Source organism: Pteropus vampyrus, unplaced genomic scaffold (genome assembly GCF_000151845.1).
Source record: "Pteropus vampyrus isolate Shadow unplaced genomic scaffold, Pvam_2.0 Scaffold379, whole genome shotgun sequence".
Taxonomy (NCBI): Eukaryota; Metazoa; Chordata; class Mammalia; order Chiroptera; family Pteropodidae; genus Pteropus; species Pteropus vampyrus.
In genome coordinates, this window is record NW_011889160.1 from 1,225,561 (window position 1) to 1,239,371 (window position 13,811).

The 13,811-nt window shown below is 51.4% G+C and overlaps 1 protein-coding gene across 1 annotated transcript in view; it reads left to right on the forward strand.

Annotated features, from left to right (window-relative positions):
- The window catches only part of CNGB1 (cyclic nucleotide gated channel beta 1), a gene marked incomplete at its 3' end in the record, with an annotated part of 50,708 nt that overhangs the window by 23,926 nt on the left and 12,971 nt on the right, over nt 1–13,811 (forward strand). The window contains exons 15-22 of the mRNA XM_011379970.1: nt 2,737–2,899; nt 4,339–4,446; nt 6,533–6,690; nt 7,758–7,913; nt 8,985–9,193; nt 10,247–10,297; nt 10,579–10,665; nt 13,000–13,064. Of these exons, the coding sequence (XP_011378272.1) occupies nt 2,737–2,899; nt 4,339–4,446; nt 6,533–6,690; nt 7,758–7,913; nt 8,985–9,193; nt 10,247–10,297; nt 10,579–10,665; nt 13,000–13,064 (997 nt within the window). The remainder of the gene's footprint in view (nt 1–2,736; nt 2,900–4,338; nt 4,447–6,532; nt 6,691–7,757; nt 7,914–8,984; nt 9,194–10,246; nt 10,298–10,578; nt 10,666–12,999; nt 13,065–13,811) is intronic.

Sequence of the window (13,811 nt, forward strand, 5' to 3'; positions counted from 1 at the left end):
TGTTAAGGCCATAGCAGGGTCAACTTGAGACTTCTTCCCTGTGCATTCAGGATCTAGAGAGACTCGAAACGGGAGGAATATTCTCATTCTGTGTTGTCCTTTGCCTGGTCTATGCCGTCTAAACCATCTCAAGTCCTCCCTGGTCCCAGGGAGCCCCACACTTTGAGAAATAATCTGTGTGACGCTTTGGGACAGTGGACTAAACGGGCTATGATGTGACACATGATGATTTTAGATGCTTCGGACAAGGCGATGACAGATAGCAGCACATGGTAAGCACACGACCCCCACGTCAGCGATGCTGCTTGGCACCGAATGCCATTTCATTTAGACAGAGGCCTCTGCGTGTGCTGGTCGCAGTCTCAGGATGGGTGAGGATTTAAGCCCCGGAGCCCGGCTGCCTGGGTCCAAATCCCCGCCCGGCTGCAGGTGCCCTCGCCTCTCTGTGCTTCGATTTCCTTTTCCACAAAATGGGGACAACAATAACGACAACCTCATGGCGCGGCCGGGGAGGGTAAAAGAATGAACATGCATAAGACACTTAGCGTTTAGGAAAACAAATGCCGGGCAGGCCCAGAGGAAGTGCTGAACGGTAAACGTAATTATTCTCTAAACCCATTTTATCATGAATATTATTCTTTGTGTTCTTAGTAATATTATTCTGGTCCTATAAATCAACATCATATAAACCAATATAATGTCTAACATGAGTTCCCACTCTGCCAAGCTGGTGGGATACGGAACACCAGGCTTAGGAGTTTTCCTCGTCCCCTGGGGCTATCGAGTCTGCAGGGTCTTACTCAGGGGGTGGGATGCCATCTGCCATCTGCCCCTTCCTGGGTTCCCTGAGACAAACTCCTGGCTGGGCTGCCCAAGGCGCTTTCTGCCGCCTGGGAGCCACGCTGTGCGGTCCTCTGAGCACTTTTGAGAAGCTGTTTTTGTCCTGGCTGCCTCCATGCCCCAGCCCCAACTCCAGCTCACCTCTCCAGGAAGCAGGGTGAGGTCCCCTCTGCTCACGCTGTCTCCTGCTGTCCACAGCGTGGAGCATCTCTGTTGTTCTAGCAAAACTTCTTCAATTTTTTAAAAAACTTCTCAATTCCTGCTCATCCTCTTCTCCTGGGAGCTCAGGGCCTGGTGGTGCTCCAAAGTCTCGTGACCTGCTTGGGTTCTCTCTACCAAACTCCTCCAAGCGCTGGTCTCCCCATGGGGGCCATTAAAAAAAAAATCACATAGGACATCTTAGCGAGGCTGCAGTGGTAGCAGCTGTTCCCAAGCTTTGCTATGTCGCTTGAGGATGACGAGAAGATAAAAGATGCCGAAAGTCAGCCAAGAAAGACAAAGATCCAGTGAACAAATCCCGGGTCAAGGCCAAAATGAAGTGGTCCAAAGGCAATGTCCAGGACAAGCTCAAAACCTAGTCTTGCTTGACAAAGCGACATATGACAAACTCTGGAAAGAAATTCCCAACTCTAAGCTTATGACCCCAGCCGTCTGTCATCTCTGAGAGCCTGAAGATCTGGGGACCATCGGTGGAACAGCCCTTCAGGAGCTCCTTCGTAAAGGGCGTGTAGAACTAGTTCAAAGCACAGAGTTCCAGTAATTTCCACCAGAAACACCGAGGGAGGGGGGACCCCAGCCGCGGGTGAGGATGCACAAACAACAGGACCTACTGACTGCACATTTGGGACAATGAAACTTTATTAAATCAAAGGAAAAAAAATGAGTCACGTATCCAAGTGTTTCAAAATGTTCCCCTCCCCATTTGGGGGATGTGCACCTGCCTTGCTGGTGCTCAGGCCTGCTCCTGCCTGCTATGGGGAGGTCCTGCCCAGGCGTGCTGGGGCATAGGGGCGCCATCTCAGCCCCTCGGCGCCCTCTGAATGCCACCTTGGGACAGACCTGTCCCCGCGGTCCCTGGGGTAGATAATGAAGCCTGAAGTAAGCAAGGCCACATCTAGGAGGAACCAATTCTTGAGACGGGGGATGTGGCTCCAGGCTTCTCAGAGATCGGGAGAGGGGTTGGGTTGATGAATTTGGGGGGTTCCTGGCGTGTTCAGAAGCAAGGAATTACCAAAATGGGTACCCGACCAGGAGGTAACACACACCGCAAAGACAAGCCATTCCTCCTGATTGGCAGAAACCTCCAATGTCTTCATCTGGGGCCCTTTCAGAGTATGAAGCCAGGTGCCTTCTTGCCCTCCAACCCCGGCCTAGGCATCGTCACCCCTCTCTCGAGGCGTGGAAACTGAAGCCCAGAGCGGGGAAGCAGCTGATCTGGGCTGTGCTAGGCCGGGCCCCAGGACTTGGGTCCCCCAGGCTCCCCACGCCCTCTCTGGGTGCTGCTACACCCCTCCCTTAACCTTGGGTTCTGGTGCTTCTCCAGAACCAAGGAAACCAGGTGGGGCTTTAGAGACCTGGACTCCAGGCTATGTCCAGGAGCTCCTGTGGTTTCTGTGGTGTCATGGCTTCTTTTGTGGTTCCTGGACAGGTGGCTGGGGTGGCTTGGCCCTCAGAGCCCCCTGGGCTTTACATTCTTACACCCCTTGCCTGGAGCGCTCCTGTGGGCTCTGCTGAGAGGTGAGGCTGCCAGAAGCTGCTCCAAACATCCTTTCTGTGGCTTTTTTGAAGAACACAACAAGGCCCCTAGGAACTGGTCTGTCTGTCTGTCTGTCTCTCTCTCTCTGTCTCTCTCTCTCTCTCTGTCTCTCTGACTGTCCTCTCTTTCCTCTCTCCAAGTGCCTGCCACAAAAGAGCACCCGGAAGTGCAGGTGGAAGATGCTGATGCTGACAGCCACCCCCTCATCATGGAAGACAGTCCACCCTCACCCGAGCTGCCGCCACCTTCTCCTGCTACAGCTGACACGCTCGCAGTCCCGGGATCTGCCCCAGAGACCCACAGGTCACCTTTTATGCTTCTCTTGGGCTTTTCACAGCACCGTGACACTTGTCCATTTGGCAGATGAGGAGACTGAGGCCAGAGAGGGGAAGCAATTGGCCCAAGGTCACCCAGCGAGTCGGCGTTAGAACTGGGGCTATGCCCCTCCTCCCCACTTCCTGGCTCTCCTGATTCCTGGCGTAGGGCTCTAGAAAAAGCTCTCTAAGGTGGCCCTGTTCCCAATACCCTCGACTGTGTGTTAGAAGAGGGTAATGCATGTGACAAGGCTAAATTCCACTCCCTTTTTTATTATTAAATAATACAGTGGAAATACCAAAGAATGCTAGAAAAATAATCACCTCTAATCCCATCACACCAGACGGTGTTTTTCTTTCTGTGTTCTCTTCTCTACTTGGTTTATGGGACCAGGCTTTCGCGTGTGGTTTTAACTGAAGGAGCGAGTTCGATCAGATCTCTTTTGAGACCACATCTCATTTAGCGATCTCTTTGTCGTATTACTAAGCTGTCTCCTTAACACTCATTTATGATGGCCGTGTGACATTCCCGCAGCTCCATGCGCCAGAATGGACTCCAATCCCCTCCTATCGGGCACTGTCTAAATGGTGCTGTGAACATCTCTTTGGGCTTCTGCTTGTCCCTGGGCTCCTTTCTTAAGAGTGGGATTTTTGGTCAAGGTTGCCTCTTGAGATATATTTGTTGCTGTGTGGTTTGAGTTGGTTTGGGATAACCTGAGCCAGCTAACTGAGAGAGGTCTTGCCTAGAGCTGTAGGCAAACTGTGAAGTGCAGCACAGTGCTTTGTGAATTACTGTATTTAAGCTAAAGGGGAGCTGACAGTGCTTCTCCTGCACTGGCTGGATTGAGAGATGGATCTTTTTCTTCATTAATTTTTGCTCTCATCTATGAGCCCTTGAGTAATGTTTCACCTGAGGTCAGGAGCCTGCCAGAACCGAGATGGCTAGATGTAGCAAACAGGGAACTCTCAGGTTTTAAATGGAGAAAAGAGTCATAATCTTACCCAGCCTCAGAACACAGAGGTCTCACTGTGTGATAAGCTTCTCACTGAGTTGGGCAGATTTAGTCCCATTTTACACAAGGGGGCACTGAGGTGGCTCAGAGAGTTTCGGTAGCTTGCCACGGTCACACACTGGTAAGAAGCAGGGCTGGATATAAACTCAGGTTTGCCTGAGGCCAAGTCAATGCTGTCACTTTTTCTCTAGGCCATTGAACAGACGTGGAGACTGAGGTCCACAGAGTGGCCGTGTCCCTCCTTTCTCCTTTTTTGTCTCCCTGAGGGCAAGTGATGACCCTTTGGCCGCACCATTTCCTGCCCCGACCCAGGATTCGGCTCTGGGTGATCTGCAGGGACAAAGTCTGGCTCACTTCCCCTCGGTCCCTGCCCCTGCCCCTGCTAAAGTCCCCTTCCATGTCTGTGTCCTCGCAGGAAGAGGCTGCCCTCTCAAGATGATGAAGCTGAAGAGCTAAAGGCGCTATCACCAGCTGAGACCCCTGTGGTTGCCTGGTCGGACACCTCCACCCCACAGGGCACCGAGTGAGTGGGGACCACCTCTGGGGTCTCAGAGGGTCAGAAGGGTGGGTGAGTAATAGAAAGTGAGTCTGGGGGAGCATGGATGTTTTGAGAACCCTCCGCCATGAGGCAGACTCTGCCAGTGGCTTCTGAGTGGTGAGACAGGGCTGGGTCTCCTGCCCAGGCTGGTTGTCCTGAGGCTTCTAGAAAACCTGCAGAATGGGCTCGCACTCTGGGCCCAGCTGTGTCCACGTGCAGCTGTGCTCAGAGGAGGCATCTCTGTGCAGATGCTCTGTTGTAAAGGAGAGGCTGAGGGGAGGCCATAGGCAGAGGCTGACTTCTGGCACTAAACCTCTGAAAGAATCAGCAGGGAGAGGAAGGACCGTGAGGGCGGAGGGCGGAGCTTGTTAAAAGTACAGACTCCCAGGCCCCACCCAGACCTGCTGGATCAGAAGCTCAGACAGTGGGCCTTGGGGAATCCATCTTTGCAAGCTCCCCAAATGATTTGAATGCAACTGGTCTATTGAACAATGTTTAGAGGCCATTGCAAGGGCATCGGGACCTGTGTCTCTGACATCTAACTATCCCAAGGGCTGGGCCAATGGGAGGTGTTTTCCTGAAGAGTCTGAGTAGCCAGGTTGATGCCAAGTTCCCGCCCTGGGTTCTGGTGTGGGATCCCCATCCTGCTCCCAGCCACAGCTCCTGCAATGGCCACAGGAGACACCAAGCTTTCATTCCAGTTTTTGGAGTTTATGTTTTAACAGAGTTGTGGAAAGTTCAGAAAAGTTAAAGAAGCAGGAGAAAAAAAACCCCAAACCTTACCTATAGTCCAGTGGTCTGTTTCATCATGCAGTGGAGTCACATCTTATGCGGTAAGGTAGGGGTAGGGTTAGGACTTAATATTAGAAATAAGGTATAAATCAGGCATAATAACAAAGATCACCCCTGAGAACTCTTAAGGAGGCGAACAGGCATAGCTGCTGCAAGGAGACCTGGAAGATTCAGTGGCTTAAGGAATGAGATATTGCTTGTGTCATAGTCATGTTGAGTGTTTCAGGTCAGTGGAAGGCTCTGCTCCATGTAGTCATTTAGGGATCCAGTTCACAGCGTCTCTGCCACCTTCTATGGCTCCCAAGATCCTGCCGGTCACCATTAGAAAGGGAGAATGCCAGGCCACTGTTACACAAGGAGGCCCGGAGTTGCATGTAGCATGTCCACTCACCTTCCACTGGTGAGAGCTTCCATGGCCATACCTGAGAAACGCAGTCACTGGCTGGGTGTCCACGCCCCAGTGCCACCCCCCAATGGAATATAACGGATGTGGGCGAGCAGCTCGTGTCTCTGCCACACCCGAGTCCCACCTCCCATCGGGACCCCCAAACTGGCTGTTTCCAGTTCATCTTCCTCAACTGAGTACAGAAGAGTAGCTGGCTTGAGTTTCAGGAACTCAAAAATATGGGAAAAAAAAAAAAAAGATCTGAAAACACCAGTACTATACCCAGGCCAATGAAGTGATCAGAGTGAGGTCACTCAGGGGACAGCTCATTCATACAGCCCCTGTCAACTCACCCAGGGCCCTTGCTCCACGCTGAGTGGGATGTCAGGCAGACTGTCGTTCTGTCTGTCTGTCTCTCCCTCTCTCTCTTTCTCTTGCTTCTAGGGTGTAGTTTAAATTCCTATAAGTTAAGAGGATATACAATGTATCTGGACTGTTCTTTCCACCAGCTATTTCTGAAGCCTAAAAAAGTAGCCCTGTCCCCTCTCTAATCTGTCCCAGGCACATCTCGCATGTGAACCCCAAATCGGAAATAACAGCCCTGAGCTGAGTTCCCCCCTAAGTCACCAGGGGAATCAATGTTTCTCCAGATCCGCCCATCTGAATCAGAGCCTGCATGGTGCATTTTCTAAAAGTTGCCTCCCCACTCCCCCACCCTCCAGCGTGATTCTCAGACGGAATTTTCTTTCAGGAGATATTAAAGCAGTTTAATGAAAACGGGGGCAGGAGTCACTCCTTCAGGCCAAGTGGGGTACGGGCACTGTTCAGCTCTTCCCCAGGGGCATGGGGTCCCTTCCCACGTAACCCGCTCGCCTTTGGGTGCTGTTTCCACAGCGGCCAGGGCCGTGCGTCCTCTACGGCCAGCCAGAACAGCGCCATCATCAACGACCGGCTCCAGGAGCTGGTGAAGCTGTTCAAGGAGCGGACAGAGAAGGTGAAGGAGAAGCTCATCGACCCTGATGTCACCTCTGATGAGGAGAGCCCTCAGCCCTGTGAGTCCAGGGTGGGACAGGGCCCCTAATGCCCCCTGTCAACTCATGGTGAGCGTGGCCCCCAGGGAAATGGCTGGGGTGCTTGAGATAAGCCCAGACCCCCACTTTGCATTTGGAGTCCTGTATGTACAGGTTTAGCTCTATACCCAGGGGTGGGAAGAGGGCCAACCTCTGACGAGTTATCCAGTTGGCTCCCCAGGTCCCAGGGCAAGGGCCCTCATGGACTCTCCTGCCTTTTTCCTACTGGCAGGCAGGTGGTCGACCCTGGGATGTATCTTGTGGTCTTATGCTCAGATGGTGTCCACAATCCACTCTGGAACTAGACAGTCTTATTTTTCAGAGGCCTCAGTTACAATATTCTTATGGGGCTACCTGAAAGTTTTCTGCTTCCAAGGTACAGGAGGAAATGAGAAATGTGCTCTGCTGTCAGGGGGCATTTCCAGGTCTTTCCAAAGGAGAACAGTGCCTTAGAACTCAGGATGCCACCATGAATTATAGGTAGCAGACTCTGACTTCACAATCCTAAGCTATAAACATAGTCATATTGGACCTATACGAGCCAATCTCTAGCCAACATCACCCTAGAAACACAGAATGGCTGCGATCCCATTCCGTCTGGTTTTAGAGATGAAGGAGCTGAGATTCCTGCTCTGAAAAACTTAGAGCAACATTTCCCCGATTTCTGACCCTGAGTGGTAGGAGTCCTGAGTATGAAATGCTCCCAGCCCTGCAGAGGGCGCCAAAGCAGTCCAGACACAGACCCACAAGCACACACTTAACTGAAACATCCAACTTGCCCAGAAACATCTATCTCATTTGGGGCGGTTCCAGGTTGATAACTGGTAAGAGTTTCTGGACACGTGTCCAGGTCGCTGTTAATGAGGGAGCTGTGGGGTTTGCCCCAGGAGAATACCCTGGTGTCTGCACACAGGGCTTGTAGCTAGTCGTGGGATGGTGCCGGGGTCCCTTCAACTCCAGTTTCAGGGTCTGCAGTTGCTAGACCTCTCTCAGCATCCTCTGCCTGAGCCTCAGGGCTGGGTTGGATGGTCACCGGTGTTATCCCATAGCCCCAGCCAAGAAAGCCCCAGAGCCGGCCCCGGATGCAAAGCCAGCCGAGGCGGGGCCGGTGGAGGAGGAACACTATTGCGACATGCTCTGCTGCAAGTTCAAAAGGCGCCCCTGGAAGAAGTACCAGTTCCCCAAGAGCATCGACCCGCTGACCAGTGAGTCCTGGGTGGGCAATGGGCATTGCCACTATGCAAGGTGAAGGGGCAGGAGATTGGGTGGGGAATGGAGTGGGGAGTACAAGAGGTGGGCTGGGCGGCCACAGACCCAACGTTCATGACCTCCCCCCAAAACAGAAACATCCCTGGAATAGGAACGTAAGATCACACCCACCTTACAGACAAGGAAACTGAGGCACAGAGAAGCTAACGAGTCTGAACGCACAATTAGTTAAAGTTAGCGGCAGACCCAAGACTCTTGACTCTTGGCCACGTCTTTCTCTTCTGCTCTCGCTGGCTCCTTCCTGGAGCTGCTGCTCTGAGCAGAAAAGGGAGGAAATTCTTCGAACGGGTAAAGCGAATTCTCTCTCATTTTCCTTTTAGTCCATTTTATATCCCTTGGGAATAACAACTTTGCATACATACACAGTACTTTACAGTTTACAAAAGATCTCCCTGCCTTTCTCATCTGACTCCCCGAGGAAGGCAGAGCAGGTGCCAGAGAGAGACTTTTCCCAGGTGATACAAGAAGTCATTTGGGGGACAGAACTCCAACTCTGGTGTCCACTGGGCCTCTAAAATGACCAAGTAACCCTGCAATGTCCATCCACCCATCCATCTATCCATCCACCCATCCATCTATCCATCCACCTGCCCACCCATCCACCCATCCACCCATCCACCCATCCACCCATCCACCCATACACTTGTCCATATATCTATCCGTCCATCTTTTATGCATTATTTACTATTGTGTAAGTAAGGCAAGAAATAGATATTAAGAAAAACTTCAACAAGAATGAAAGCAAAAGAAGTTTCTAGTTAGCTATTATCTAATAATGCCCCCACATCCCTCCTTACTCTGATTTGTTATGGCCTATCAGTGATTTATTTTTAAAACAAAGATCATTTCCCTCCCACCTCCACCCCCACCAAGTTACAGAATTATCACATAGAGTGCTTACAGGAAGGCGCAGATAGACAAGTGGAGAAAAGCCCCACCCTGATCCCACTGTGAGGAGCCGGATCCGGCTGATGCGCTGGCACGTTCCCACCTCCCCTTCCGCACAGACCTGATGTACATCCTGTGGCTGTTCTTCGTGGTGATGGCCTGGAACTGGAACTGCTGGCTGATTCCTGTGCGTTGGGCCTTCCCTTATCAGACGCCAGACAACATCCACCTCTGGCTGCTGATGGATTACCTCTGTGACCTCATCTACTTCCTGGACATCACCGTGTTCCAGATACGCCTGCAGTTTGTCAAAGGAGGGGACATCATTGTGAGTCGCAGGCCAGTGGAGGGGGTGGCTGGGGGCAGACTCTGTGGCTGGAGTCTTCAAGGGACCAAACCCCGATGCTTTGATATACAAGATAAGTGAACAAGGGGATTGTGGGAATATCTGCCCCTGCTTGTTCAACATCATGGTTGCTTATTCTGCATACCTTTGATATGTTCACTTACACACGCCAGGGGTGAAATGGTTCCTGGACCATCTGATGGAATTAGAGATGGAGAAGTGGTCCAGAGAATACCCTTTAGTATAGGTGGACCAGGTTCAAATCTCAGCTCTACCACGACTAGCTGGATCGCCTCTCTGAGACTCAGTTTCCTTATCTGTAAAATGAGGATAGTGCTTTTTCCCGCCTCATAGCATCGCTGTGAGGACTGACGGAGGTAATGCGTGCAGAGCGCTCAGCACAGGTGACGGCTGGCACTCGACATTGCCTGTGGGTCCCGCTAAGAGCATGATACTTGGACCAGTTTGAGACCCTGTGCTCTGGTGCAGGCCTCACTTACCGGAAATGGAACTGAAGTCCTGATCGTGACTTGGCAGAAGCAGGAGGCACAGTCCCTGTCTCCCTGTGCAGGTGGTCACTTTTCAGAATTTCACACGGGCAGCGCCTGCTTCACTGTGTGCAGACAAGTTGAAATTGTGTCTTTAAAACAATTTAGACGAAGAAGCATTCCCCGGGCAACCTCTTTCCTGGTCTGATCGAGCCACCGGCAGCTCCTCAGTAATAAGGCTGTAAATGGTTCAGGGAAGACCAGCATTGCTGAGAAGGATGAGCTCAGTAGCCTCGCCTTCCATCCCCGAAGTTGGAATCTAGCTGGGTGACCTTGGGCAGCTGTCTCCCTGCTGCGGGCTCGACCTCCCCACCCACAGACCATGAGACTTTCACCTGAGCTCAGTTGGTCCATTTGGGCTCTTGTCCATGGGGCTGTTGCTCCGATCAGAAGGTGGGGGGTCTTTAGGGATTTCCATCACTGCTCCCATGGGGTCAGGGATTAAGCTCTCAGGTCATTTCATGGTCATTATCCCATTTTCTTCCAGACGGACAAAAAAGAGATGCGCAATAACTACCTGAAATCTCCCCGCTTTAAGGTGTGTGCTAGGGATGCAAGTGTCTGTGGGGTCTTGGAGGGTGGCGTCTCAGGGGGTCCTGGGTGCCTCGGTGCTGGAGTGGTGTGGTTCCCCCTGGACTGGCACAGGCTGGGCAGCCAAGCAGAGGCCTGTGGGTGGAATGCCTTCTGCCCTAGTTTTAGGCCCTCTTGGGACATTCCGAGCTTACCTGTCCATGGAAGGTAGAAGCCCAGTCACTCACCCCACCCCACGCCCCTGGAGTTTCCTGTTTTACACACTGTGGTGTCCCACTGGGGTTTCAGATGGACATGCTCTGCCTGCTGCCCTTGGACATTCTCTACTTGAAATTCGGCGTGAACCCCCTCCTGCGCTTGCCTCGCTGTCTGAAGGTGAGAGTGGCTTCTCCATCCAAGGTCATCAGCTCCCCCTGCTCTGCACCAGCTCTGACATCTTAATGTCTGCCCTGAGCAGCACTGGGGAGGTGTCAGGAAGGGCTGTCCCAAGGGGAGATGGGACGTTCCTTACAATCCTTAGCACTTCTTAATGGTGCCTGGATTAGGTGGTGTTCTGGAGGCTTTACAGCTGCTTATTCCTCACCCCCGCGAGGCGAGTGTTGGTAATGCCAGCATTGTACAAATGAGACGTCTGAGGCACAGAGGGGTTAAGTAACTGGCCCAAGTTCACACAGGTAGGAAGGAATGGAGTTTGGATTTGAACCTAGACCGTCTGTCTCCACCATCTACGCTTTCAGCGATGACTGAGACTCCAGAGAGGAACTCCTGCTTTATGATGGTCTCCATCTAAAAGATGGGGAAACTGAGGCGTGGAAGGCTTGGATGACTTGCTCAAGGTCACAGGAGCCGGGAAGTAGCGCCTGGGATGGATTTGCATGTGCAGCCCCACAGCTGGTTCATTGTCATTTGTTGCTCAATGTCATGACAGCCATTCTTCCCGCCACTAGGGCACAGCTGGTTTCCCAGTGAGAGTGACAGTATAGAGTGAAGACCTGGCAACTGTCCTTTAACGTGACCAGTGTGGACAGCTAGTCAGAGGACTTGTGATCTTCCAAATGGAATTTCCTGGCAGACCAATTAAATTCACCTCTCTTCTTACATGATGCCTGATGCCTCTTCCCCAAAATGGCAATGAGGGAATTTATAAGAGACAAATGCAATCTCCTTAATAACCAAGAGAAACATGGCAGAAAAAAGTAGGAAGAATGTAAGAATCCCGATGAAAAACAAGCACATCTTGCTGGAATTGAACGGAGAAACTGCTGCTGAGCTCCCCGGCTGCCAAGACGAAAGGGGAAACTGGATGCCCCACCAGTTTTATCTGACAGGTGCCAGCCTCCTGGGGGCCGCTAAGGTTGCTATAGAGCCAAACATCAGAGTGGGGAAGGTTGGATCCACAGCCCAGTTTTCATCCCACATGCAGAGGTGGGATCTATATCTTGATTCACGTGGCGGGTAGTGAGTGTGTGTACCTCCCATGCCGAATGGTTAGCACCATTCAGAGGACACGACTCTTTGAGGCAAAGGTGAGGGATCCAAGCCCATGGTCCTTCTCCATCCAGTGCAAAATCCAGATGGAAATGACAACAAACACCCGGACGATAGCTAGCATGTCCCGTAAGAAAGCGTCATCAATCAATGTTATTTTCAAATGTCAGACAACATGTGTGCAGTGATCCAGAGGCAGTGTGGCCAATTGGAAAGAGCTTGTAGCGTAAGTCCAGTCTGGCTCTATTACTTACCAGCCGTGTGCTTTGGGCAAGTTACTGAACTTCCCTGAGTGACATTTTCTCTCTATAAAAGGAGAATGACGATACAGACCTCGCATGTATAGAAGTGTGTGTGTGTACACACACACACACACACACACACACACACACACACACACAGAGCTGACCTTAAACAACATGAGTTTAAACTGCACGGGTCCACTTATACGTGGATTTTTTCGATAAACATGTACAGTACTATAAATGTATTTTCTCTTTCTAATGATTTTCTTAATAATGTTTTCTCTAGCTTACTTTATTATAAGCATGCTGTGTATAATACATATAACATACAAAATATCTATTCATCGACTGTTTTATGTTATCAGTAAAGCTTCTGGTCACCAGTAGACTATTACTTATGTTTTTGAGAAGTCACACGTTATGCACATTCTTTCTACTACACTGGGGTCAGTGCCCCGAACCCCTGCATTCTTGGAAGGTCATCTGCAAAGTGCAGTCATCAAAGGTGCTCGTAAAAAAGAGCAATTGTTATTATTACACTTTTCCTATTATAAATAAGCCTTAAGGATATAAGTGAGGGTGTTAGGGATGCTGTTCCTTTATAAAACTGTTTTCTTTCCAAGTAAGCATTAAAAACAGTATCCTTAACACATGTGCCCCTAAAAGTTTCACGATCAGATTCAGAAGGTCTAGGAGTCCTCTGAAATTATATGCAAACTGTAAGGACATAATTCCGTGTAATTTCTAAGGGAACAGGTACCATGGCTTCCATCAGATTAGAAAAACAAAGTTTCTGGCTCTGACCCCTCTAAGGGCTAAGGACCTCTGATTTTGAAGGTTCCCTCTCTAGCCCCCTCCCACCAGGGGCTGCAGAAAGAGCCCAATCCTGGCACCAATAGGGAACGGGCGGGGGAGGTAAAGATAGAGTGTCACCCCACAGACGGCGGCTGCCCTGATACCTTGCTCTTCCTCTCAGTACATGGCCTTCTTCGAGTTTAATAACCGCCTGGAGTCCATCCTTAGCAAAGCCTACGTTTACAGGTGAGACCCTCTATGCTCGCGCGTGCGCACACGCACACACGCACACACGCACATGCAAACACACACACACATGTGTGCACACACGCACACACACGCACACACACATGCACACGCACACACGCACACACATGCACACGCACACACGCACACAGCACACATCACACACACACATATGCACACGCACGCACGCACATACACACGTGTGCACACACATGCACATGCACACACGCGCGCACATGCACATGCACACGTTCTCTGCCCACCTCGCTTCCCTTTTCTCACTCCCCTGGCCCTGCAGCCCTCACCGCCAGCGGAAGCCAGGCCTCTTCCTGGCCCTTCTTTGAAGAGACGTTTGTTTTTTAGAGAACCAGGAATGTTCCATTTCCCCCAATTGTGAGAAGGGCACACATAGGTGGACACAGATGGCTCACTCTCACTTCCAGGGAGCTGGGCCTCATGTTGGTCTCAAACACAGGGGCAAAAGTTGTAAGGACACAGTGGGCCATCTGGTGGTTGTCCAAGGATGGAACCCGGGACCAGCCAGGCCACACTCAGGGACAAAGCTCCTCTCCACACCTCTCACAGAGTGGCCCTTCTCTGCCCAGCTCTGCTCCTTCCCCGCCCCTCCCCACGGAGCCCCCTCTCGGGCTCCCCCATTCCCCTAGAACTGTCTGTACATGGAGCTCTGTGCCAATTTCAGCCCTTAGTCTTGACAACTCTCCATTCGAGTGCTTCCGTTTCTAACCG